This window comes from Laccaria bicolor, genomic scaffold (assembly GCF_000143565.1).
Source record: "Laccaria bicolor S238N-H82 LACBIscaffold_63 genomic scaffold, whole genome shotgun sequence".
Lineage (NCBI taxonomy): Eukaryota > Fungi > Basidiomycota > Agaricomycetes > Agaricales > Hydnangiaceae > Laccaria > Laccaria bicolor.
The window spans coordinates 93,363-117,608 of NW_001889934.1; the positions used below are offsets into that span (position 1 = coordinate 93,363).

The following is a 24,246-nucleotide window of genomic DNA, read 5'->3' on the forward strand; positions in this document are numbered from 1 at the left end:
TCTTGCAATACCTTCGCGAGAGGTGTTGCCATATGACGCCCGCTCCGTACACCATTTTCATGACACCTTGCAACAGCACTCAAGGTCTGGAAGGAATCGTGGTGGCGCAGACGCTTGTCAACCTTCAGTGGAGTCTCGGATGATTGACTTCCATGTCCAGGATTTCGGGGCATATTGGGTTCCAGTAAACTCGATTCCCCCCTTCGGAGCCGTCCGCTTCTTCTCCCCTCGTCTTGGACTTCGTTGGGCGGAAGGATCGACGGCCATCTGAAGTTTTGTTCCAATTCATGATGTGTGCCAGCAAAGGCGTGACCGTCACGCCGTCACAATCAGCCACATTCCGTTCTTCATTGGAAGTTCGAACTTTGTATCCTCTTCCCTCGCAGGTGGGCGTGAAACACGGATCCAGTATGCTGCGGACGCGTCTACGTCTCTTGTAGAAGTGGTATCTTCCAGGGGCAGTTAGTTGAGGTGGCAATAATTTGAGGTCGCGATCCGGACCCGGGCCCTGCCTTCGCGAGTTCGAATGGATTGACCCTCAAGCTCTGTTTCGAGAGCGGCAACAATAACGGGGATTGAGGTCCTCCTTCTATTAATATTGATTCAGGTGATGTACATCACGGGCATTGTTGTACCTCAACACGCACCATAAGGTCCAACGATTTGATATCGATTGTCTCTAGTCCACTGTATCTACTGCTTTTTCCAACTCAGCCTCCGTAACCACGTCCTTGTGTACCTGCGCGTTCGACGCGCTCAGGTAGGCATCTGACGGAGGATTAGTATATCGCAGAGTAACAGAACGCAAGGCGCTTACTCCAGAACAAGCTGACAACACTAACGGTAAAGAAACGGAGATGTGGTGGGACGATTGAGAAGTTTATCAGTTGTGTTGGGATGTATACCCCCCTAAACAGAGAAATCAGCAGCACGTCACTGGGGATATGTGAGGACGGACCAATTTCGGATGATGGTGGGTACGTATGCCTGCAATGAAGACGTTGGATGATGAGAAATTGAAAGGGAAACAGCAGAACGCACGGCTTTGATACGAGATAGCGCCTCGTCTGGTTTTCCTTCAAGAACGCTCATTGATCCGTAGAAGAAGGCAACAGCCACTGGGGTGAGAACCATAACATGAGTAAAAAAACACGACTCTGATGAGGCGAAAGGAATGGGTAAATGATAAAGGAATTACAGACCTGGCGTGAGGATAGCTTGATCCAGCCAAACCTGGGAACGAAATGAGAAATCGTAAGAAACTTCATTACGGGTATGAACTGGACGTACCCGGTACACCAACGCCTTAGTAGGGCTGGGGAATTTGATTCTATTCAGGAAGGAGTACCACTTTGTCATGGCTGGGCCAAACAGTGCACCTGATAAGATGTCAGCAAAGCCTGACCTTGAATGTACCAAGAAGGAAGCCCACCCCCGTAAAAGCTTAACCTCGCCGTACGAAGAAACTGATGGAAATGAAACAGGGCATTAGTAAGATCGCGGTTGAACGAAATGAAAGCTAGAATAGGGCTCCCGACCACCGATACGATAGCCAAACGTGAGCGCACCAGCCCTTTCGCCATCACTTAAAACTGCAGAAACGCTCACATCATGGTCTTTCCCTTTCCCCTCGACAGCCTGCTGCGCTATTATGTCTCCAGCTCCAAATAGTATGGCAGCGGTCGTGCACTGCGTGATCATAGGCTTCCGAAGAAGAGCTGAACTGACAGAACCAGGAGACGTATTTAGCTGTAAAAAAAAAAAGCGTCGACCAGCGAGAATTGAGCGGCACTGACTTGTAAGCACGGATTAGCGTAGCCATTCCAAATTTGTCTTCACGGTGCTGATTCCCTGTCAGGCCGTTGGTATCGTGGTTGGCCTGGATCAGTCTGAGTGGATGGACGAAAAAGAGATAACGTGACACGTGTCGGCTGTACTCGTCGATCAAAACCACAACGTTGACAAACCCTCTTATCTCTGCAGTTCCGCAAGTAAATCTCCGGCCACTGACATCTTTCTATCTAAATGAGCGACAAAGCTATGCCGGGTGCCTTTCCTCCACTCCGTTCTGGTCGGTGGCCAACCGTTGAACTTTACCTGATGCGCGCGCCGCGCGGCTTAGGATTGCAAATACACCTCTTCAAGTACCAAGATTTAGAGGTTCGTCGAGTTCCCATCTCGTTAAGTCTACAGAGGTATGATATGACATATTAATTCCCCACAGTCATTCCGTCCGGCATTGTCTATCCGGACCTGATTAGTAAAGGTTCATCGATGAGTTCCTGAAGCTATCTACCAGGTCTACACGCCTACAACCCCCCTTTAATCTGGGGTCTCACGCTCGTTTTCTGTATGAGAATGGCTTGAAATTGCAGTGAACCGTAACTCAAGTCTCTCTTCTTCTCGTAATATTCCCCTAATACCCTCTGCATTTAGATGTTGGTGCACCCTGACATATCAGCTGGTTCGTTCTTCGGCATGTCGGCCCCGAGTTCATTTTACATGCCTCGTGTTCGTTGACTATAGTTGGCTTGAATTGCCAATGATCCCGACCAACCGACGATCGAACGATGGCTCTTGCAACCACCATTCCAGAAAAATGACTGACGACGGTGAGCACTCAAGTTCTCAAAACTTTCACATCATGTGAAGCTGGCTGTCGGCGCTCTGTGTTTAGCGCTCGATCAATAAATAGGCACGCCCAACACATGTTTTCTACACATGGCATAACCTCCACGCATATATAAACGGCTAATAGGCCTGTGTCAATCTCACGTTCCTCGTTCCTGTTTCCTATCCTCGGCATTGCACTTACCTTTGCTCCACCAGACAATCACTTCTGCTGTGAACGTACGTATCAATCATCGTAGATATTGTTCCGACTGACTATCCTATGACCTAAATCCGACGTCATTGCAGTCTTATTCGCTTCCGGCGAGGTGAAAAGCGAGGCGCCCTCGTGCCAGTCCCTTCACCATGCCTGCAGAACAGCGTACCAATTCGATTTCGTTTAGCGAGAAGGTTTCGGGCGACTGGCACCTCAGCCAAAGCCCAAGCCAGGAAAGCTACCCCGGTCCTGGGATGCCCGCATCACCAAATGAGGGGAGCAGCGGCGATTCCGACTCTGAATATCCAAAGGATCCTATCGTTCCTCCAAGTCACTCCCACCGAACTATGGTCCTTTGCTTCGACGGAACTGGTGCGCTACTTGTATCTCACTCAAAGTTTCAGCCCCACTCATGCTGAGGATGCGCATCGCGAAGGTGATCAGTTCGACGATGACGTCTGTTTTTTGCCACTTTTCTCGTTTATTCAATTGACTATCAATCAGAATTCTAATATCGTCAACTTTTTCTCGATGCTGAAAAAAGACGACCCGAATCAACAATTGGTTTACTATCAGGTCCGCCGTCCTGCCTTTTAATCGACCAAACTTGGAGATATCTAAGACAGTGTATTGCAGGCTGGCATTGGAACATATACTATTCCCCAGATCGCAAAGCCAATGATGGCGAAGCTGCATAAGTTAATGGACAGTATGGTTGGCGTCCACTTAGACGCCCATGTAATGGGTTAGTCGCGCTCATCTTGCGGATTCGCTCACTGATCAATCTTTGACATCAGGAGGCTATGAATTTCTCATGCAAAATTGTTGGTGCTTTTCCGTTTTTTATCCTCAAACTGTAAATTTGCTTGTTTCCAGACGAAGCCGGCGATAAGATATTTTTCTTCGGTACGTCTAGTTTTCAGTCGTGCTGGCTACCGTGGTTCACAAACTGTCCTTACGTAGGATTCTCTCGCGGTGCCTGTAAGCAATTCCCTTCGCTGGTACGTCAAGTTCTCAAACTGTCCCGGTCCAGACACTGCACGTGCACTCGCTGGAATGTAAGCTCTTACTCAAGTTTGGGCTCTCTGCTCGATCAAGTATTGAGATGCTGCTGTTACCACCTTGCAGGATACACAAGGTATGTGACATCAATCGTACTATATTTTCGGTGGCCTCATTCTCGCAGGTTGGGTTGCTCCCAAAATGTAACCACCAACAAGTTCCCTTCGCGTACAAAATGTACTCCCGGGAAGACTCACTTGGTTGGCGCCAGAGCGCGGATTTCAAGAAAGCATTCTCCATTGATGTCGATATTGAAATGATTGGAGTTTGGTACGGACGCCGTGATTCCTATCGACGTAATGTACTTCCTCACCGTTTGCTAGGGAGACTGTCGGCTCAGTTGGCATGATTCCGAAACGGCTGCCCTTTACTACTTTTAATACCCATGTCAAGACCTTCAGGCATGCGTTGGCTCTGGACGAACATCGCGTCCGTTTTAAGCCAAACTTTTTCAACAGGCCAACGCCCGAGGAAGAGCAACATGGATTGAAATGGGGTGAGATGCAGAAGGTAAGACAAAAGCCCCACCGAAGAAAAACTCTGCGAGAACTGGAGAATCAATATACCCAAGGCGGCCAGCATCTCACAGACGTCGAGGAAGTTTGGTTCGCAGGCTCTCATTGCGGTAAATATTCCAATCGATACGGACGCTCAACCTAACGGATCATTCCCAGATGTTGGAGGTGGGGCCGTCAAGAACGAGATCCGGAATAACCTTGCTCGAATCTCTCTTCGTTGGATGATACGACAATGCTTCATTTTAAAGACCGGGATTCTCTTTCATCGGAACATGTTCAAACAGGTTGGTCTGGAAGCTGATAACTTGTGGCCGAAGGTAAAACCTCGCCCACTCCCTGTCATGTCATTCTCTGGAGAGCGTCCAGCCAAAACGCGCCCAACACCTGAGATGGGACCGTCTAGAGTAATCGATGAGGTGCAGGATTTTGTTAGTGAAGAAGAGGAGGATTTGGCGGATGCCGGCAGTCGAATAAATGACATGCTGAAAATCGGGAAATCATGGTGGATACTCGAGTTTGTTCCTCAAAAAATCAGGTTCCAGAATGACGAAGATTCATGGATTTCGAAGTTGTCGTGCGTCATTTTCCTCCGTTCATTTTTTAATCTAAATTGCTTTCACAGCATCAACCGTGGTCGCGGACGCGTTATACCCAAGCAGAAATCAGAGGGAGTGAAAATGCACAGAACCGTAGAGCTGCGAACGAAGCTACAGTTGGATGACGGGAAATACAAACCGAGGGCCAAGATGAATCCTGGGCTAGAACCTACTTGGATTGATTAATTTCTCTCCGATTCCAATAGATTGATTCTTTTTCTTCCTTGAGCATCTCTTTCGTGTCAATTGGCATGTACAGTTCTTTGTTTTGTGGGAAGGACATGCAAACGTATTCAACGAGTTCCATGGACAGTTGTTTACATATCGTCGAAACGACTCTGTCCATGACTGAACTTAAGTTGAGACCGAGTCATGTCGTTGGATTACAACTAGTATACAATTTGAACAGCTCCTGTGGAAAATGAAAGAATTACTTGTCCACTCTGTAGGTTGCGAGACCTGCCAATCATGACGGGGAATGGTCTAGCCACACCATCGATAAGTTCCCCAGTTCAGTGAGGTGCGAAAGTCGCCAAGGCGAAAACCATCCTATATAATCACAAGCGTCCCTCTCTATCTGCTTTCTAGCTGCGTTCAATATTTAATAGTTAAGCTATCGGCCAAGACATGCGAATGTCAGTGGCCCCTCAGCCTTTTGGGATTCTATTTTCGATCCTACTTGCTCAACCAATTCCTGAAAAAAGGGTTGTGCATGATTGATCAAGCTATGCATATGCGCCCGCGCAACCTGGTGATTCGTCTCCATTTCCCATAAAGTAGAGTTTCTATATCTTGCCAGAACTGGATCACCATCTGTGAGTGTGTAAGTAAACGAAAAGAGATATGACAGTTACCGCATCAAACACACCTGAAGCCATCGAGGCAAATGGCACATGTGCTCTCTCTAGCTTATGCTCAATCGCCAGTTGGAGATATTGTTTCTGGCAGGCGCTCCTTAGACTCGATTTCCATGCATCGTATATCTCGGATGACTTGAGTGGGGCGCGGACTGTGGGTTCCTGGTGGCTCGAACGAGTCGGACCTTCCAACTCCTGGGATTTCGCAGCGGATGCAACACTCGAAGTCGACATGGATTTTCTTGTATTTTTCGACCTCCTCATCAGACGTCGCGCTCCTCGGGGTTTGCTCCAAAATTCCTGAATAGGGACCTAGATAGAGTGAACTCTTGATTTGGGGTATCAATAATATAGAACTCACCGAAGTACTCTCGCCCCTAAGCCGCCTGATCACCTTGCAGTACCTATCGCGATGCTTCCACCAGAAAGCGGGGTAATATCGAAATCGGCTGTCCAAAACAAACGTCTTTTTACAACCATTACAGACCACGCTGTTTGGCTTCACATCGGAGGCCCATTCGTCTTGTTCTAGAAGTGCCCTGCGCGTTGGCTCATCCATGTACCTGATCAAACGATTGATCTTCCTGGTGTCGCTGCTTCTCTTGGGGACGGCGGCGGTGGTGCTGGTAGACAATTTTAGAGGCATCGATTAAAGGCTCCTAAAATTTAACCCACCTAAATGACTCTGGCACTGCTCCTGCAATTCTAGTTTGCTCGTTCATGGTGTACCCCAAAATAGCAGTGGCGGATTTTTTCGACGAGTAAGTGCCACCCAGGATGAGGGACGGCACTTTCTCCTTGCTTGAATGACTGGAATGATTGAAATAGGGAGGCTGGGCTTCGGAGTAGGTTGAAGGCAAATCCATGGTTTCAAGTCGTCGTGTCGAGGGGGGAAAACGAGGTTGTTTGAGAAGTGAATGAATCTTTTATCTTCGAAAGCTGTTGTGTGATCTCCACGTGCCGAATTCTAGGACCATTGTAGTTTGTACGATGTGGCTTCTGTGCCACTGTGGCCAAAAGACCCGACACTGCCATGACCCTCGGGTCATTTCGGTGGAAAAGGTGACAAAACCTGACCTTTACGCTGTTACGATACAGAACAGCGTCGTGCCCCACCAAGTTGCCACCAAGGGGAAAGTAATTCATACGGTGATGACTCAGGGGAGGTTCAAGACTTGAATGTAACCTATCCCAACTTCGCGGACAATTTCCCCTCAGATCCTGAAGACCAACATGACCGTGTGCTTGCCAGTGCGATTCCGTCGAACAAGGGGGGCTGTCTTGAGTTGGTCTTGAGGCGATCAAATTGCACCTGTCCAGAGTCGTGGCCGACTAACACTGCCGCCTTCTCCGGTAGCGCACTACTGGTAGGGATCTTTTCGTGTTGAGTCAAGCTAGGCCAACACGCAATGCGTCAACTTACCTTGGTATTTGGCAGGCCGCTACCATCATGTTTAACGTGGTCTCTTCCGTTGTCATTTTCTCATTGGTAGCCAAAATTTTCTTGGAGTCAACGTTAGTTTTCCGTTCTCCCCAGTCTACGCGCTCAGTCTTGTCGCTCCCATGTCCAGGAAATGGAATCGACGCCATCCAGTTAACATTAGGTTTCGACCCTACCGTAAAATGTGTGAGTTTCATTCGACCTAGGGTCGATTTTTTTTGGTAGTGAGCGCTGGGCTGAACCAACCACCCAACGTAATCAGGCACGTGTCTACTTTAGGAAATATGACGTCACCGTCGTGCAGCCTTTCTTCCTGGTCCTCCTCTCGACGTTGAACATGCATCGTAGACCCAATGCATGGGCACCTGCGCATGATAAACACAAATGAGATGATATTAGAATGGTTTGACGTGAAGATGTAAGTACGTTTTATGTTGAAACCCTAACAGAAAAGTAGGTTTACTTACCCACACAGTTTCACATCCCACTGGATCACATTGTTGGCAGTTAGCTCTGCTCGGGATCCACAAAAGCAATCCTCTAATCCTCCAATGTTGACAACCTTATGTTTTCATCTTTCGTACCAACCTCATGTTTCCTTGTTGACAATTTCCGAGCTTGAAATAGATGGCCTATGAACAAGGGGGGAGTGGGATTTGAATCTGCCATATGGGGTCGGTTAGTTAGTCCGGCCGGCAGGCTGTTAAATTTTTTTATTTTAAGTACCAATTTCAGGTAATTTATGGGTCGGATGAGCTCAGTGTGTCTGAGGCATTTTGCAAGCTGTCCTCACTTACCAAGTGCAGTACTTATGCTATTCTCACTCGTGAATTGTGATCCAAGAAGCCTGGTATATGATATAGATTGAGGACAATATTTGAGATGATAAAACTGTTATCTGTCCACATTGTGATTGTGGTGAGAGTATAGATGCAGTTGATTGAGGACAAAAGCAAAGTAATTATCTGCAGGCAAAAGGCTGCGAGACATTGTGGGTAGGTCATTTTCTTTTCATGTCATTTCAGCCTGACCACTGACTATGCAGTACCACTTTTCAAGGGTTGGACTGCCAGTGGATCTTGGTATCAATGACTGGGTTTGTGACCCATGTAAGAGCATGAAGAAAAGCAGAGGAAGGGGTGGCAAATGAAGGATAAGACGGCGGCTGACATCCCAAAACATGTTACTATTTATAGATTTTACCTATATATGGAAGGTTGTTCCCACGCCTGGTTGGTTAGTCCGGCCATATTGGCCTTACCAAAAAAATCAACATGATATATTAAATTAAAATTGTGCTCCCCCCTTGCCTATGAACCTTGTTGGTGTCAGAATGAGTCACGGCGTGAGCATCCTGTTCTGTGGAATCTCACTGTGAGTTTGCGTGCCCTGGAATATGCTAACAAATTATAATCAAAGGTCGTTAATGGTTGCCACACTACAGCTGATTGCGAAACGTTAGAGCAGCTCGGTTCCCGTTCCAGCCCAACCGTGTGTTTGTTTGCGGCGGACACCAAAGCCAAATAAATCGGATCGATAGGGCTTTTCAGAACATTTGACGCGACGTGGTAGCAAGCATTTTATTGACAGGTTATGCAATGTGTCTTCGGTGACCATTCCGCGCCATTATTATTCGAGGAGAGGGAGAGGTGAGGGTATGTAGATAAGACTGGGAAAAGTTGAAGCAAAGCTTGAGCAAAGCAGGTGCTACTTTTGGAAGGTGCTGATGTCTGGCCATCAACAAACAAACAGATGGTTGGGCTGGAATGGGAAGCAAGCTGCTCTAACGTTTCGCAATCAGTTGTAACGAAAGTTATCAATGGTCCCTAATGGTCCCATGTTATTATTGCCTTATGTAAGCAGTCTCATTGGTGCATCCTGAGGCATTTAGTGCATCTTAAGGCTTTCTAGTATCTATTATGTATACTTTATCCACCAGGAAGGCCGTCTATAATGTTTTTGGGCCAAAATTTTTGAGCTTCCAATTTTTTTTTAACGGCCTGACAGCCCAACCAACCAACCGGCCCCCGGTCCAAGATTACTGTAGCATTTCGAGGGCGTTGAATCGACTGGGAGAGAATATTCTCATTAGAATGATCACCTGATGACCCGCAATTGGCCGGTTGTGGCTGGGTTGTGGAAGTTGTTGTTCAATACTAGTAAACAAACTCAGCAGTTTACCCTCTGTACCCCGGGGGAAGAAGATTGAACTAACGAAAATGTATTTTACGCAACTAAGCATAGTTTTGAGTCAATCTATATTAAAATTACAAGTGTCGGTGTCTTGAGGAACAGAAAAATGCGAAACTTCGGAAGAGAACCTTGAGCAAGGTGTCACTTACTGTGATAAACGTGTTTTTTGTCTCAGTGGACAACATGGTTATAATCTAAGGCAGGTGTTACAGACAGAGGATATTATTTCTAGGTAATTGAGGACTGGGCAGCTGGCCATTGTCGAATTGGATGGTCAGCCGCGTCGATCGAGGTCTCGCAGAATAACTGAAAGCACATCGACAAAGATCTACTCATAACACAAAAGAAAGATCCTCCCATTCCTGTCTGAAAGAATAACCGCTCCCTGACTCCTTAATCATCTTAACCGCACTCAAATTCAACTCCTCAGGAACCTCCAGCATGCATGTCCAAAATCAACAGCCGCCAACGGTCTAGGCCAATCAGGCATCCCTCTATCCTCGTATTCATCTTCAGAGATTGCGTCGAACACGCGGACCACTTCAAATGGTGTGCTGCCATACCAGAGGTGCATCAGTCCGTCGTCTTGCACTATTTGTGTGGGGGTGCTCAACGATGTGGTGGATGTGCATGTGCATGTGATGGGGGGCTGAGGTTGGGATCTAGAAGAGGAGAAAGAGGAAGGGTGAATAGGAGGAGGGGTCACGCCGTTCACCTCAAGCCCAGAAGCAGTCAGTACAAATTGTAGTTATCCCACTCAACGTGATTGACCGGCACCCGAAAATAATGTTGCGCGAGCACGAAGTGCAGACTGGTCGTGTTCCGTCAATAAGATGACCTTATGTGTGGGATGTTCGATAGGCTGGGCCACCATTGTCAGACAGAGTGCATGCTTTCAGGGTACCAGGGTGGGAGCGGGAATGGGTTGGGGTTCGGGGTGGGTGGTGTTGTCATGTCTTCGATCGGGTTCGTAGACGTGGTAGTGTGTATGTAGTGTGGGTTGTTTGGCATTGGAGCCTTTGGGGTAAGCCGTGGTTCTCAGATTCTCGCGGCCCCAGCGGGTTCAATGTTCTGAGCATTTCGTTCAATTCGACAGTCACGCGTCACGGGGCCCTTCAAATTGCCGAAATGTCACGGTGGTCACGCAGATTTTTGTAAGGTGTCGAAATCGTCTGGAGCTCTGTGATAAAGGCTCTGGTGCCATGTCTGGGACACCTTATGTCCATATATAGACATAATTTATGTCTATATTGAGACATGTCCAAAAAAAGACATAAGGTCGTCCCAAAACAGACATAAGCCATCAATCTCACACCCATGCCCAAAAAGGCAGCTGCTCAAACATTTGACCTCCTACCGGCTTTTCTCCCTGTGCTATGTGCCGCAGGCCAGAAAAATATTTGAATAGCTCACTTACCTTGTGTGAATTATAGGATACATTAATATGAACCCAGAATGCATTTTTAAAACATTGAAAAGAGAATTTGTGCTGTTCTGAGCATAGAGTCAGTTCCACTTAATCCAATTGCTCATCAAAGTATGTGTCCATACTAGTGGAATATCTCAGAGTATGTGGAAGCACTTTACATGCACTTTTTCCTCTTAATGGCAGGTTGCTGCACTAAAGGCAACAAAAAGACAGAATCAATGGGTAAAAAAAAATGTTGTACTGCTTTAAAAATGCTGATACAGGAGTGCTGGTATGTTGTTAATATTTCCTCACATAGTCTTGACATTCATAAAAAAAGAATTTGTAACAATATCAAGATCTGGACTGTGTTACAATAAATCTATCCAAAGTTGAGAATAAATCTGTCATAACCAAACAACCCTTGCTGTTGATCTGTAATTCTACATATATAATCAGTGTAAATTCTTACATGCACATTTTTGAAAAGAATTGAAACACTCTCAGCTTTTCCAGACATGACACTAGAGCCATCATTATTCCTGTTCATTGTAATTTTCAGTACTCTATCCTTGTTAGCTCAACATGAGGAACTTGAACATAAATCTGCTTTGCATTTAATCTGAGCTCTTGGCCTAATCTCCTGTCTTGTGGTTTCATGTGTAAAAATGCATGCTGATGGGAAGAGTTACTCATGATATCTAACCTGTTTCCTCATAGTTGTGGCCCCCAATGGGTGCCTGCCCCAATTTTAAATGGTAGATAGGGAGAGGATATATTTCACAAATTTTCATAGCAATCTGTCAAGTTTCTAACAAGATACATATTTGTGATTCAATTATCTCTGTGAAAAAAAAAAGATGTCAATTGCTGGAATTGAACTTAGGTTGGCCATAAAAGGAGACCAAAAAAGCGCAATAATCCACTACACTATACAGCCGTATATAATCCTTACATGTAGTTACCATATATGTAATTTTTGAAAAACGGTGTCCTTGTCCCAGACATGACACCAGAGCCGTGATAAATGTCGAAAATTTTCGTCGCCTGCGGCGTTAAATGGTCGAAAATTTGCCCAAATTTTCGGCTTGTCACGGTGAATTTGTGAGGTTGTCGAAACCAAATTTTCGACAGACCTGTCACGCGTCACGGGCCCTGTCGAATTGAATGAAATGCTACAGTACGATCCCGACACCCCCTTGCATTCGACTCTAAATTTTGGACAAGGCGTGCCGCGTACGACTCGTGCAACTGGACTCAATGCGACACATAACGACCCATGATTTTTATATGGCACATTGGCAAAGCCTCTGGAAGTCCGAAGAGGTGAGTCGATGAAGAGCAAACTGCCAAGAAGTGCAAGGGGGGAGCGGGATTTGAATCTGCCATATGGGGTCGGTTGGTTAGTCCAGCCAGCAGGCCGTTAAACTTTTTTATTTAAAGTACCAATTTCAGGTAATCTATGGGTCAGATGAGCTCAGTGCGCTCTCTGAGGCGTTCCGCAAGCTGTCCTCACTTACCAAGTGCAGTACTTACTATGCTATTCACACTTGTGATCTAAGAAGCCTGGTATATGATATAGATTGAGGACAATATTTGAGATGATAAAACTGTTTTCTGTCCACATTGTAATTGAGGTGAGAGTGATGCAGTTGAGGCAGAGGACAAAAGCAGAGTAATTATCTGCAGGTAAAAAGGCTGTGAGACATTGTGGGTAGGTCTTTTCTTTTTGTGTCATTTCAGCCTGACCACTGACTATGCAGTACCACTTTTCATGGGTTGGACTGCCAGTGGATCTTGGTATCAATGACTGGGTTTGTGACCCATGTAAGAGCATGAAGAAAAATAGAGGAAGGGGCCGCAAACGAAGGATAAGACGACGGCTGACATTGGGCTGACATCCCAAAATATGTTACCTATTTATAGATTTACCTATATATGGAAGGTTGTTCCCATGCCTGGTTGGTTAGTCCGGCCATATTGGCCTTACCAAAAAAATCAACATGATATATTAAATTAAAATTGTGCTCCCCCCTTGAAGAAGTGCGCGATTCACGCCGGATGTGGTAATCGGGATTCGGAGCCACTGCTCCGAGCCAGGTTAGGCCAGGCCAAGGGAAAAAACATACAAAAGGCTTGGCGCCTCTCAGGGTTGTTCTCCCCGCCTAATCGTAACAGGCCTCTCTGCGCCGCCTTCTCCCTCGTCAAATGGCAGACGAGAAAAATTATCTGGCTGTCCCAAGACAAGAGCATCACCGCAACCCATCGTCACCAACGTCGACGGTTGACGCGGAATCCGCCAACCCGTTGAAAGGAGAAAACATTGCTGCGAAGGACAATGTTGAGCGTGCGGGGCCCAATACTGCGGCTTCTTGCTGGAGGTATTTGAACGAGGATGTAGACACGGCGCAGACGACAAGCCAGTTGGCTTTATGCTATTTTATGACTGGCTATATGTACGTCTTCACTTCTACATTTTATCCAATACCCCTGCTCACACTGCATCCAAAGAGGTGTCATCTCCTTCTCCGCAATTTTCGTCTGGTGCGGCTTCCAAACGGCCCGGGGTAACTTTGCCCAGGTATCCCATTATCACCTCCGCTTATCGCAAGACCCACGCTTTCTCCGTTCCAGCTTGCTATCGCCTTAGCACGGACCTTCGGGGTCCCGAGACACTTCGTTCCACAAAGCCGATCAACAAGCACTAACCTCGCTAATCTCCTTCAATGCCGGCGCGTTCATAGGCCGCATTGGTGATCGTGTGGGTGCCCACAAGCGTATATGGCTCATCGCCGGCACCTTCATCCAGGCGGTGCTCACCATGGCTGCTGCTATTGCTTTTTGGAAGAGCGGCCAACCAAGTATATCGAACGCTAGAGACGATCCGGCTTGGACGAACGTGGCGACGTTCGTTGGTCTCGCGTTCATGAGTGCTAGTCTTGGTGTTCAAGGTATTTTGGCGAAAAGACTGAATACTCAATTCGGAACTACCAGTATGTGTTGATTTTCTTCTTCCTATTTCTCCATGCCAATTCTGACAATCGTTACAGTCGTACTCACAACTGTCTGGGTGGAGCTCGTGTCTGACCCACGCCTCTTCAGCCTCCGGCAACGCGTGATCTCACGAGATCACCGAGTCATTGCCGCCGTCGCTCTATTCATTGGATCCTTCGTCAGCCGCGCCATACTACAGAAAATTGGTACCGCCGGGACGCTGGGAGTCGCTGTTGGCATCAAGATTTTCATCGTACCCACCAAGCGCGGCCAGAAGCGTAATACGCCCGCTGAGTGATACGCGTCCTCACCAAGTTCACCAGCTTCTCACCGAACATTACACGGCCCCATTAATGATGTCGTCATTGAGTCAAACGCGTTCTCATGTTCGAATCGTTACGTCTACCATACCCCCTCCCCTGGCTGTGGAAATTGGCCTTTGCTTCTCGCTCTCCTGCTTCTTGCTTCCCTCTGGTTCGTCCCATGCGTCCATTCACGTTGTGTTTGATAGATATCCGTCTCACTATTCTGGCATTTTAGACCGACGACATTTGCCAAACAAATGCATTTTGTATCTATATACCGACACTCATGAATCATAATTTTTCTAGACGTCTGATGGCAGTTGCCGGCCTTGTTCAAAGTGGACACTTGATCCTTGAAGATAAGCCAAAAAAGTCTGCTTCGACGTTCAGAGGGGCGCGTTCTTAGAACACCACGATTTTCAATAAAGCAGGGAAGCTTTCCAGGCGAAAACCAAGCTCCGTGGACGTGGAGTAAAGCTTGCCTTCGGGATCACTTGCTAGCATCCACCTTCAATGACGATTTTGCATTCGACATTTCCAGTCGGATTTTTCATCTTGAAAACAATATGGGACAAACGTTTGGAACGATCAGTCCCTTCAGACCTTCAAGATACATATCAAATTAGGGCACGACTCCGTCAAGCTCTCCGAGCCGGTGGAGTAATTTTTAGAGTACAAATACAATTTGGTTCTCGTCTTGTCATACTTAAAATTATTGAATATCAGCTAACACCATCCAGGCGTGCGAGGTTGGTGCGAGGAATTGCCCAAGGGAAAATCAAGGGAGAGGAAGCATATCAAGGACCAACATAAAATCACGCACCACCCTCTCACGTTGATAAGTAGCGCACTTTGGAATGCTAAGGCCGTGGTTCGCACTTGGTTCGCACCATCAATCGATCCTTGTCCCGTATATATCGAATGGGAATATGTCCCACTGCTACAGCCTACAAGAACTCCACTTTTGATTTTATAGTTACGTTTTCGCTTTTGTAACCTAACCAGAGCCATCAATGGCTCTGCTAACAAGAAATCAAGGGTCTTGGCATCCTGCCATTGAGGAGGACGACGGAGCTAAGGAGAATAGCGCAATGAATATAGGGGTAGACTTATTCCAACTTGACAGACACGAGTCAGAGAAAGGTATGAGTACATCAAAAAAAGAAAAACTCACCGAAGTGAGAACGCAGTCTTCCCGATAAAATCCCGGGGGCATTCGTCGGAAGCATTGATGCAATGAACCTGAGCTGCCGTCCTGAAAATCCCCGCAACGGTGCTGCTCAACACTCCGCCTCCTGATGAAGACAGTAAATTAATCAAATACCCATGGGGTATACTTAATGTAAGAAGCGCCTCGGCAAATTCAAGTAGAGTTCGGTGTAATTAAGGGTACTTAGGCTTGCTCCCTTGAGGCCCCGAAATTCTTCCTACAACAGCTTCCAGGTCATTTTTATATATTCTTTCTCCTGATCCACTTCATCAGCTTCCGAACCGCCGCAGAAGATCAGCGTCTAAAACCCTCGGATAGATGTTCGGCCCTCCATCCCTCCCTCACCAAACTCTTCTTCTTGATAGGCCTCTCACCAGGATTTTGTGATGCTTAATTTGGTACTCGACGACAGGCATCCTGCAATCCAATATTCTCCCGTTCAGTGGGGAGAGGCTGGCTCTCAATACGAATACAACCTCACCAATACCTGGACCTCCTCGCTGGGAGCGACAGCAAAGATCAGGTTTTCTGGTGCATAGCGGAATTTGTGGATTTCAACTTCATCCTTATTAATTATGTGTAGGTACAGGTATTGCGGTCTATGGAACGATTGGCCCAAAATACAGTGGCCAAGACCCACTCTCGTTGTACACCCTCGATAATAATTCGCCTACGACATATCACGGCAAAGCAGAAGCCAATTCCCAATACAGAAAGTTATTTTTTCAGTCACCAGTACTCCGCTCTGGAATACACGAATTGACAGTCACCAACGGCGCAGAGGGCGTCGTGTTTTTCCTCGATTATTTTCTCGTTAATTCGGACACCATTGCTTCGCTCTCATCTTTCCACCACCAATCAAAAACAGCCGACCTAGCATCACATACAGTAACACAGGACACGTTGTCTACCGGCGTCACGGGCAATGTTCATGGCACCATTAAGGGTATCCGAAGGACGGCGTTGGTGGGTGGCTTGACTGGGTTATTTATGCTTGCGCTCGTCATACTTGGGTGTCTTTTGAACCCACCGAGGTGTCGTCGTTTAGTTGAGAAGAATCATACCGGTTGTGGTACAGGCTGTAAGCTATCTACTTGACACACTCTTTTTCACCGCACTACTCACTCTGTCACAGCAGGGAATGGTCAAGAAGTGGACTGTGCATTATCGCAGGCGACACCTCTCTCGTTGACTTCAAAACCGAAGCACCCAAGGAGAGTTGCTTTCCGTCTAACACCCACTTACCTTCCCGTCAACCCCCCTGTTTATGTCTCCCCGATATCTCGAGTTGGGATTCCGGACATTCGTGACTCAACAGCGAGCCTTCATCAAATTTTTGAGCATAGACTCAATGGAATCCAAGCAGACATCTCTCTTGCATATGTGAGAAACAACAGAAACCGGGACGGATAGTCGACCCTCGCTTTATTGAGAGGCGCGACGATTTGGTCAATGAGCAAGGTCGAGTTCTCTCTGTATGTGTCTAGTATGGGTCGTAGTAAGATGGTCTACCCGAGCCTTTAGCGGAAGATGCGACTCACTCTCTCCTGTAACCAGATCTCCGTTCAAAACACTAGCAACGGAGGACCTTGAGCTCAACCAAGATGTCAGCGGACAGATAGTAGAACATGCACATAATCCGATTTCTCACACGGAAACACCGTCTTCATCAACATCGTACTATTCTTGGCTTGCTCCGGACCACAAACGCCCTCCGGGTTCTCGCCAAAATGAAGATCCGAAAAGACAGTCAACTTGAATGTCCCATCTCACTTGAAGGTGAGGCGCGGTTTGTGCGGGTACGGATTGAGTGTATGCCGTTTTGTTTCTCGATATCAGAAGACAGTGTGCTTGAAGAGATATGGAAATTGTACTCACCAGTTTGGAAGATAACGGGTGATGCCACCGTCGATTGGAGGCCGGTGAGGGCACTGAGTGCGCCGGCCAGGTAAATGGAGCTCTTCATCGCTGGGAGGTGTATCCTACTCAACCTCGCGATATTGATTGAGGAAGAGAGAGAGCAGTGAAGAGCTCGAGGGAGAGCAGTGTGATGAACTTGGACAAGTTGGTCGTGACAACGAACGCGCACGTGTGTGCTGATCCTCCTCGGTATCATAGAATCATACACATGGAATGAATAACATGCTGAATGACGTGATAAACTCCCCAAAAATGATCACACCAACTTACAATAGACCTCAGGATCCCACTTTGCCAGATAAAATCCCTCCGCGAAAGCCCATCAAACGTCTTCACACCAGGCAACGACATCGCCAGAGCCGTTTCGCACTTTGTTCGCCTGAATCCCCGCACAGTACCCAACATTCCCAATCTTCAAATGCTTGAGCTTCCAATCCGTGTAAACGTGGTTCGAACTGCTGTGCTGAAACACATCAATGATGTCATATGCTTCGAGGTGAGTTGCTTGATGATGGTTGAGGACGAGGGTCGTCAAAGAGTCCCTGAACTGATGCAGATATGGTCAATCGACGAGATGTGTGTTGTGGCCTAGTATATTCAGCTCCAGTGACTTGAGGTTCGACAGAGACACTTTGAACATCGGATGCGCGAATAGGGCACATGGAGCTGGTGGTTGAGTCGTCAGTCCGATCAAATGAACAACCAGATCCGAAGAGTAAGGAGGCTCGCTGATTGCGCCATAAGCAAGTGATGCAGACCAGCTGAATCTATTTGTTGAAGGCTTATAAACGGAAAATATACATCAATCTTGGTCAGACACGGGAGGTACTCGAGTTCCCCGAAGATCGGAGATATGTTGTAGTTGAATGCCATGGGGGTGTAGATGCTAAGGGATTCGATGGTTAAGCTGTGTCGATTGACGAAAGGGACCAGAAGGCTGCGCACGAGCTTTGTGGCATCCGTCATGAGATACGCGGTGAAAATGTGGATCGATAGATCCTCAAGGCTTGGAAGCCTTAAAGGCGGAGGTACACACTCTTTGACTGTCTCAAGAGGAATCTTGAGCGACAATGTACGCAAGACAGATCCATATACCACCCATCCCTTCATAATGAACGGAATGGCGAGTTTATAGTCGTCCACGGGGTAATTCTGACACTCGAGGTCCAGAGTCACCAAATTCATCAAGTTGGTGATGCTCCGCAACAACTGCACTGATGCCTTGGCAGTAGCAGCGGACTGCCTCTCCTCCTTCGAGAGCTTGCGTAACAAACTCTGACTCAAGCTCTTCTTCTGCCCATGAAAAGCGAGTGGCTTTCCAAAGAAATCAAGACGAAGGTGGAGGGTACGGACGCGTCTTGCAATGTCTGGAAAGCTGCGAGCACATGAGTTACATGCAACGGACAGGAAACCAAACATTGACGTGTCATCTCATCACCCAAATGGTAAATAAGCGTTTCTCGATAACGTTCGTTCATCACGATGTCGAATAACGTGCGGTCCACGCCGTACAGGCGAAGAAGCTCATTGCGCGGAATGAATTGGGCTATAGTGTCTTCATAGCCCGGTCGCTCAGCGCTGAAGAGGAACTCAGGTCTTGGATAGTGTTGACGTCGTGGAGAACGGGCCATGGAAGCTGGGAGAACACCAGAAGGCCAACATCACCCTTCAATGCGTCCCACTTCCACTCGTCAAGGTTCCAGCGATCGTCGTCGGTAGTAGGTTGAGAGGGAGGGTGGGAGTAGGTTCCTACCCAGCCGTCGCAGTCAGCAAGCTTGAGCGCCAGGCACATGAGGCCCGCATCCGAGAAGAGGAAGCAAGTCGTCGAGCTGCGAGGAGGCTCGGCGTTTTGCTGAGGAGATGGCAGCAGCAACTTGGCTTCCGCATCCGACGTATCCAGTTCGTTGATGGGAACTGTCTCCATGAAGCAACATGCAGCTGGTCAAAATATGGCCCCCTAGCTCAGTGGATTAGAGCGTGTGATTCCAGAATTGGTACTTCCACAAGGTCATCCGTTCGACTCGGGTGGGGGTCACTTTTTGGCACATCACACCGTACCACACACAGTGTGGTACACATTCTTAACCCCCATGAATACGTTGTATGGTGTGTTTTTTGTGGAGACTTGAGACTTTCTACGTATTGAAAATGTGTAACAACTTTTTTGTACGTACATATGTAGTCAGCCCACTTTTTTTCAAATTTTCAGGTTCTTACACCCATGCATCACCTTATGTTCTTTCCATCCCTCCCTCAAACATTCTGAATCGCAGAAGAATGCCTGCCCCTTGCAAGACCCTCCACATTTCTTCCACCTTCCCGTGCTTCCACAAGTAAAGCACCTCTGCCATGGACCAACCATAGCTGTCTTCCGCTCTTCCTCGAGATCGACGTCTTTCTCGTCAAAGAAACCTCCAGGTGCATCAACCCGCAATTGCCACAAATCACCGAATGTCCTCGAGTTGTACGTCTTGCGGGACGGTACAGAGTCGGTATTAACGTAGCCACCAAACAAATACATCTTCCCCGTTGCAGGGTCAGTGTGAAGCTGCGACTGAGCACGGTAAGTTGGGAATCCGGGGGTGAGGACGTGTTTCCACTTTCCCGAGGACGGTGGAAAGATACTGCGAGTGGAAGGCGGAGGCGGAGGGAAATACATAAATGTGTCAGCGTAGTAGCTGAATGGAAAAAAATTATTCCCAAATTGCGTTGGGAGCGTAGGGTTGTACCCTCCAAAAATGACAGTTTTATCCATCTTCGGATTCTAAAATGTTCCCTATAGAAAGACCGTCCGTCGATAGAAATGTGAGACTCACATATGTGCAAGCCGCCTCCGACCGCGGGCAAGGTACGTTCCCGACGAGTCTCTCCATCCTCCACTCCTTTGCTTTTATATCCCAGCTCCAAAAGTCTTCGTACGCGTACCCGTGTTCCGCCGCATGGCGATCACCTTTCGCAATCCCAGCCGACCGATCACACTCTCCGAAAATAAGATAAATCCGCTCCTGGTCACGATCCACCCAGCTTGACGGTGTCTTCCTCGGCCCAGGGCAGGAATAATCGGCGATCTCACCAGGTCTAAGGGTTCCGCTCAATCGCGTCCATTCCATCGTCTTCAGATCCAGCTGCACGAAGAGATTCGTGCCAATGATACACTCTCCGTGCGTTCCTCCAAAAAGATACAAGATGTCGCCTACCACCTCTTGCGTTGAATCCAAAATATTCCAGACAGGGAATACCCACTGTTCATGCACCCCAGCTTTCTTGTCCGCCGCCGTCCGCTTGTAGGTCGTCATAACAGAGCCCCATTCCTCCGTTATTAGATCAAAGTAGTCAACTTCTGCCTTCCCAGTTACGAGGTACGCCCGATTGTTGTGAATAGAAAACCGCCAGAGGAGCCAGACTCCCGTATACTGCTCGCTGACGGGATATGATGGCAACTGGCGCCATTTGTCGAGTTTCTCGAGATCCAGACACCATAAATCGCGAAGCCACGGGCCTTTCGTTTCATAAGCTCCCCCTCCGACATAGAGTTTACCTTGAGGAAGTCAATTAAGCAACCTGACTCCAGTGATCGCTACCCTGCACTTACTATTCCAAATAAAGCTGCTGAATGCCAAACGGGCCTTCATGCCTCCCTTCTTCAATAGTGTCAATTTCTTCCACGAACCGAGGACTTGCAGTTCGGGAAATTGTATCTCCAGCTTGTGCGTTAGTGATGGGTCAGGATGTCGAAGTTTGGTGAGTTCTTCGAGCTCGTCCATATCACGGATCTCCTTGACTTCGGGGGTTACGTGCGTGGGACCCAAGTCTTCGATACCCATGTTTGATCGTCGATCTAGGGCAGTGCCGGTGTTTCCTATCTTGCGGAACGCGGAAGACGCCATGGAAAGAGTAAAAACACGTTGTCGTGTCATCTCCGGTAAATCGTAACTGTACTTTATCCACTCTACGTGTGTCGAAAATGAATGTAGAACATGATTTCAGAGTATGAGGATTACCAAAAAGAGGTTTTGAAAGGCAGAAACGCGTGGTTTGGTCCAGAAAACGCGCTTCCTCCAGCCATTGAAGAGCCTGAGGTGTATGATTTTTAGATAGAGCGTCGTTGAAAGGTAAGATGGCATACCTCTACAATTTCAACTAGTCCAATAGAACACAACCCAACCCGATTATAGCAGTTGATAAGCGACGTCTTGATCGTTGGGCTCATATATGTGTAGATGTCCCATTGCTTCCCTCCTCCATTCTTTGTAGCTTTTAAGGGGACAATTGGGCTTTCTTTGCCTAATAGAACGTACGCCCCGCGAAGATACAAAGATCTGGCTTCTGCTAAACGGCCCTTTTTGAGAGCCTCGTCTGCGAGTTCCACAATATCGCTAAAACCTGATTACGAATTTGAAGGTGAACATTGAGGAAGATGGTTCCGCACATATGATCATTGTACTCCTTGATACTTCCTCTGAAAATTGATGGAGAAATAGACTCGACAGGGGAAGTTTGATTCATCAACAAATCGCGTTGGTGGTGACCAGATTGACCGTAGACGGAGTTGATGACACTTGATATGAAGGTTTGCCTCTTCGGCAAGTTCCGGACTAAGCCACATCTGCACCGTAAAAACTGCTAACGCTTTCTTGAAGAGTCGTTCATTCTCAAAAGACTGGATTCAATTTCTGTAATCTCGCACAAGTCATAGATATCAACTGAGAGGAGATCTAGAGGAGACCACTCTGTGCCTTGTCTTGAAAGAGGCGGGTCAGCTGCTTGACCAAAAACCCGGAAAATGGGTGAATGCTCACAAAAGAAAGAAAGAAAACTCATGTTGAGGTTAGAATCTAAGGTGATCATATATGATTGCTTATGAGTGTAACAGGACCGCACGTCGAAAATATGACATGACATACACTAGTCAGATTACGGAAGATCGGTCCAAGAGGCTGAAACAATGGAAGAAACGTTCGTTATTAGCAAGTGAATAAAGTTCTCTTTTTGTATGTGAGTGTCGGCTAACCCGTTTCCCGATTCTGGAAATTGTCGTGTTGCATTCATTGCATCGACCTGATCGGGACGCTAGCAATGGTGGTTGTCCATACGGTACAAAAAATGACTCGCTTCGAGTGAGATTGTGATGCAACGGCGCAGAGAAATATATATATAAATTGACGCGCCACGATTCCCTCCATAATTTATGCATCCGAGCTTTCAACGCAACTGACTTGAAATCGATCCAGCCTTTCTTCGGGTACAGTGGCCAAAAAGCGGCACATGGGAACTTGGACTAGTACACTAGTTAGAATTCATCTAACATCACGAATGAGCTGACTTAGAACATCCGTAGACATACATACGTCAAGACTAGTCATCTTCCTCTCAAATGAAGCATGGCACGATACAGAAACGCCGCATGATACGTTGACGGAGATGATCAGGTGGATCAGAAACAACTCAAATGTCCGCAGTTTCTGATCCGAGTACAGAACTGTATATTCAAGCCCAAGTAGAGAGTTGTGGGGCGGCGTGCTCTGATATTTTGCGAAGTAGTTGATGGTGTGACTCTCATATGTCATGAGACGACCTCCTGACAGAAAGCTTGAAGCTTTCCGCGAACCTTAGCCGATCAAATGCACCTTATCTTATCTAAATTCATATGGCATGCCGATTCCCGACCCTAACCCTAACATTTCTACTGCCTTCCACCTGCCACCATGGCTTCTGTGCTCAGTCGCGTCTTCTGTTGTTGCTGGAGGCGGAAAAGGTCGAGGAACTTTGTAAGTTGATCCTATATGTTACTAGAATTATTACTGAAGTCACCAGTTCGAGGGACAAGACGAGGAATCACTCCTGATTCCTTCAAATGTAGAATCTCCAACGTGAGCCGACACCTTTTATATAGTTCCCTCTTGAACTGAGGTTTCAAGCATTGAAAGGCCACCGCTATCTCACTCAGAGGTATTAGACCGACAACATCTGAAAGAGAGGATGGGTCTAATTGTGCAGTCAAAAGGGGGGTGAGTCAGCGCGTTCAATAAATTTCAAGCGCCTTACGTGTTTCCACAGCAAAATGGTCAACGTGAACTCACGGGTCCCTTTCAATCTCCACAACAAAAAAATTGCTGTAACGCTTGACCCATCACCCTCCTCCTCCCGTGGCTCTGCCTCATTATCATCACATTCCCGTTCTCACACAAACGGGCAAGCACATTGGCAGGTCCAAGCACACGTGGGTGCACCAGTCACCAACAACATTCCCTCGAGTTCGTCTTCGATCACCTCACAGGATGGTGTTTCGACGGATTTTGAGGGGTTCACCCGAAGTCCGATTCTCAACCTTCGTTTGGTAAGACCTTCGTTCACCGCGGGCGTTCCGACCAGGAGGGGGCGTGCGAGAAGGAGACGTGAGGATGGGAATTTCGCGGAACTGGCCGATACAAGTACAGGGGAACTAGGGGAGAATGGAATACTCAAAAATGATGAGGGTTTTGACCGATCTGGTCCCCTACCCTCATCTCACACGACGACTGTCGGGGATGGGACTCCTCGACAACCACTGCAACACCTATACCATGGGGTACGTCCCACAGCGTCCACTGTTTTTGTCCGGCTTTGACATGGGTCTCTCTCTCTAACAGCACGACACGAGTACCACGGCCTCCCCTGCGTCCTCATTTGACATAAAATTTACTAACGTGGGCCCGCTGACGGTGTCCTTCGACGATTAACCAAAAGTTTTTTTTTCACGTCCTTAGATATACCCCAGTACCGTTTGGATTACACTCCAAATTGACACCACCACTCATTTACCGGATACCACATTGTTTCGCTTTTCTACACCGTGCTCAGCCAAAGGAGCCACTTCACTCGTTTTCCTTCCTTCCTATTTCTCCACCCCCCTGATTTGCACTAGTACTACTACTG

General features: G+C 47.4%; 11 protein-coding genes across 11 annotated transcripts; 5 read left to right on the forward strand and 6 right to left on the reverse strand.

Annotated features, from left to right (window-relative positions):
• Nucleotides 1-679: 679 nt before the first annotated feature.
• On the reverse strand, nt 680-1,822 carry LACBIDRAFT_255602 (uncharacterized protein; the record flags this gene model as incomplete). The annotated part of the gene is made up of 8 exons (XM_001889181.1): nt 680-768; nt 818-909; nt 959-987; nt 1,042-1,157; nt 1,287-1,379; nt 1,433-1,466; nt 1,609-1,723; nt 1,797-1,822. 8 exons carry the CDS (start codon nt 1,820-1,822, stop codon nt 680-682), a joined length of 594 nt encoding a protein of 197 aa, XP_001889216.1.
• A 1,154-nt stretch (nt 1,823-2,976) lies between these two features.
• On the forward strand, nt 2,977-5,226 carry LACBIDRAFT_295833 (uncharacterized protein; the record flags this gene model as incomplete). The annotated part of the gene is made up of 12 exons (XM_001889141.1): nt 2,977-3,199; nt 3,264-3,403; nt 3,464-3,572; nt 3,625-3,651; nt 3,704-3,733; nt 3,791-3,808; nt 3,861-3,885; nt 3,956-3,965; nt 4,014-4,159; nt 4,213-4,514; nt 4,564-4,981; nt 5,030-5,226. The coding sequence occupies 12 exons, from the start codon at nt 2,977-2,979 to the stop codon at nt 5,187-5,189; spliced, it is 1,608 nt and encodes a 535-aa protein (XP_001889176.1). The 3' UTR covers nt 5,190-5,226.
• A 460-nt stretch (nt 5,227-5,686) lies between these two features.
• On the reverse strand, nt 5,687-6,726 carry LACBIDRAFT_334393 (uncharacterized protein; the record flags this gene model as incomplete). Its single annotated transcript, XM_001889182.1, has 4 exons — nt 5,687-5,697; nt 5,872-6,172; nt 6,222-6,483; nt 6,536-6,726. The coding sequence occupies 4 exons, from the start codon at nt 6,724-6,726 to the stop codon at nt 5,687-5,689; spliced, it is 765 nt and encodes a 254-aa protein (XP_001889217.1).
• A 20-nt stretch (nt 6,727-6,746) lies between these two features.
• On the reverse strand, nt 6,747-12,258 carry LACBIDRAFT_314711 (uncharacterized protein). Its single transcript, XM_001889183.1, has 5 exons — nt 12,167-12,258; nt 8,675-8,690; nt 7,728-7,743; nt 7,284-7,473; nt 6,747-7,235 (listed from the first exon to the last, which is right to left on the reverse strand). The coding sequence occupies exons 1-5, from the start codon at nt 12,199-12,201 to the stop codon at nt 7,193-7,195; spliced, it is 300 nt and encodes a 99-aa protein (XP_001889218.1). The 5' UTR covers nt 12,202-12,258; the 3' UTR covers nt 6,747-7,192.
• Nucleotides 12,259-13,110: 852 nt separating this feature from the next.
• LACBIDRAFT_334394 (uncharacterized protein) lies at nt 13,111-14,194 on the forward strand (the record flags this gene model as incomplete). The annotated part of the gene is made up of 4 exons (XM_001889142.1): nt 13,111-13,358; nt 13,414-13,483; nt 13,553-13,895; nt 13,953-14,194. 4 exons carry the CDS (start codon nt 13,111-13,113, stop codon nt 14,192-14,194), a joined length of 903 nt encoding a protein of 300 aa, XP_001889177.1.
• A 104-nt stretch (nt 14,195-14,298) lies between these two features.
• On the reverse strand, nt 14,299-14,496 carry LACBIDRAFT_314713 (uncharacterized protein; the record flags this gene model as incomplete). Its single annotated transcript, XM_001889184.1, has 1 exon — nt 14,299-14,496. The coding sequence occupies one exon, from the start codon at nt 14,494-14,496 to the stop codon at nt 14,299-14,301; it is 198 nt and encodes a 65-aa protein (XP_001889219.1).
• A 218-nt stretch (nt 14,497-14,714) lies between these two features.
• Nucleotides 14,715-15,014, forward strand: LACBIDRAFT_314714 (uncharacterized protein; the record flags this gene model as incomplete). Its single annotated transcript, XM_001889143.1, has 1 exon — nt 14,715-15,014. The coding sequence occupies one exon, from the start codon at nt 14,715-14,717 to the stop codon at nt 15,012-15,014; it is 300 nt and encodes a 99-aa protein (XP_001889178.1).
• A 783-nt stretch (nt 15,015-15,797) lies between these two features.
• Nucleotides 15,798-16,824, forward strand: LACBIDRAFT_314715 (uncharacterized protein; the record flags this gene model as incomplete). Its single annotated transcript, XM_001889144.1, has 3 exons — nt 15,798-15,942; nt 15,995-16,492; nt 16,547-16,824. The coding sequence occupies 3 exons, from the start codon at nt 15,798-15,800 to the stop codon at nt 16,822-16,824; spliced, it is 921 nt and encodes a 306-aa protein (XP_001889179.1).
• Nucleotides 16,825-17,018: 194 nt separating this feature from the next.
• On the reverse strand, nt 17,019-17,377 carry LACBIDRAFT_314716 (uncharacterized protein; the record flags this gene model as incomplete). The annotated part of the gene is made up of 2 exons (XM_001889185.1): nt 17,019-17,179; nt 17,290-17,377. 2 exons carry the CDS (start codon nt 17,375-17,377, stop codon nt 17,019-17,021), a joined length of 249 nt encoding a protein of 82 aa, XP_001889220.1.
• Nucleotides 17,378-18,021: 644 nt separating this feature from the next.
• On the reverse strand, nt 18,022-21,218 carry LACBIDRAFT_334396 (uncharacterized protein; the record flags this gene model as incomplete). The annotated part of the gene is made up of 7 exons (XM_001889186.1): nt 18,022-18,698; nt 18,737-18,967; nt 18,997-19,245; nt 19,506-19,521; nt 19,562-20,095; nt 20,148-20,869; nt 20,924-21,218. 7 exons carry the CDS (start codon nt 21,216-21,218, stop codon nt 18,022-18,024), a joined length of 2,724 nt encoding a protein of 907 aa, XP_001889221.1.
• Nucleotides 21,219-22,983: 1,765 nt separating this feature from the next.
• Nucleotides 22,984-23,957, forward strand: LACBIDRAFT_334397 (uncharacterized protein; the record flags this gene model as incomplete). The annotated part of the gene is made up of 5 exons (XM_001889145.1): nt 22,984-23,099; nt 23,139-23,201; nt 23,250-23,339; nt 23,389-23,668; nt 23,913-23,957. 5 exons carry the CDS (start codon nt 22,984-22,986, stop codon nt 23,955-23,957), a joined length of 594 nt encoding a protein of 197 aa, XP_001889180.1.
• Between the last annotated feature and the right edge of the window lie 289 nt (nt 23,958-24,246).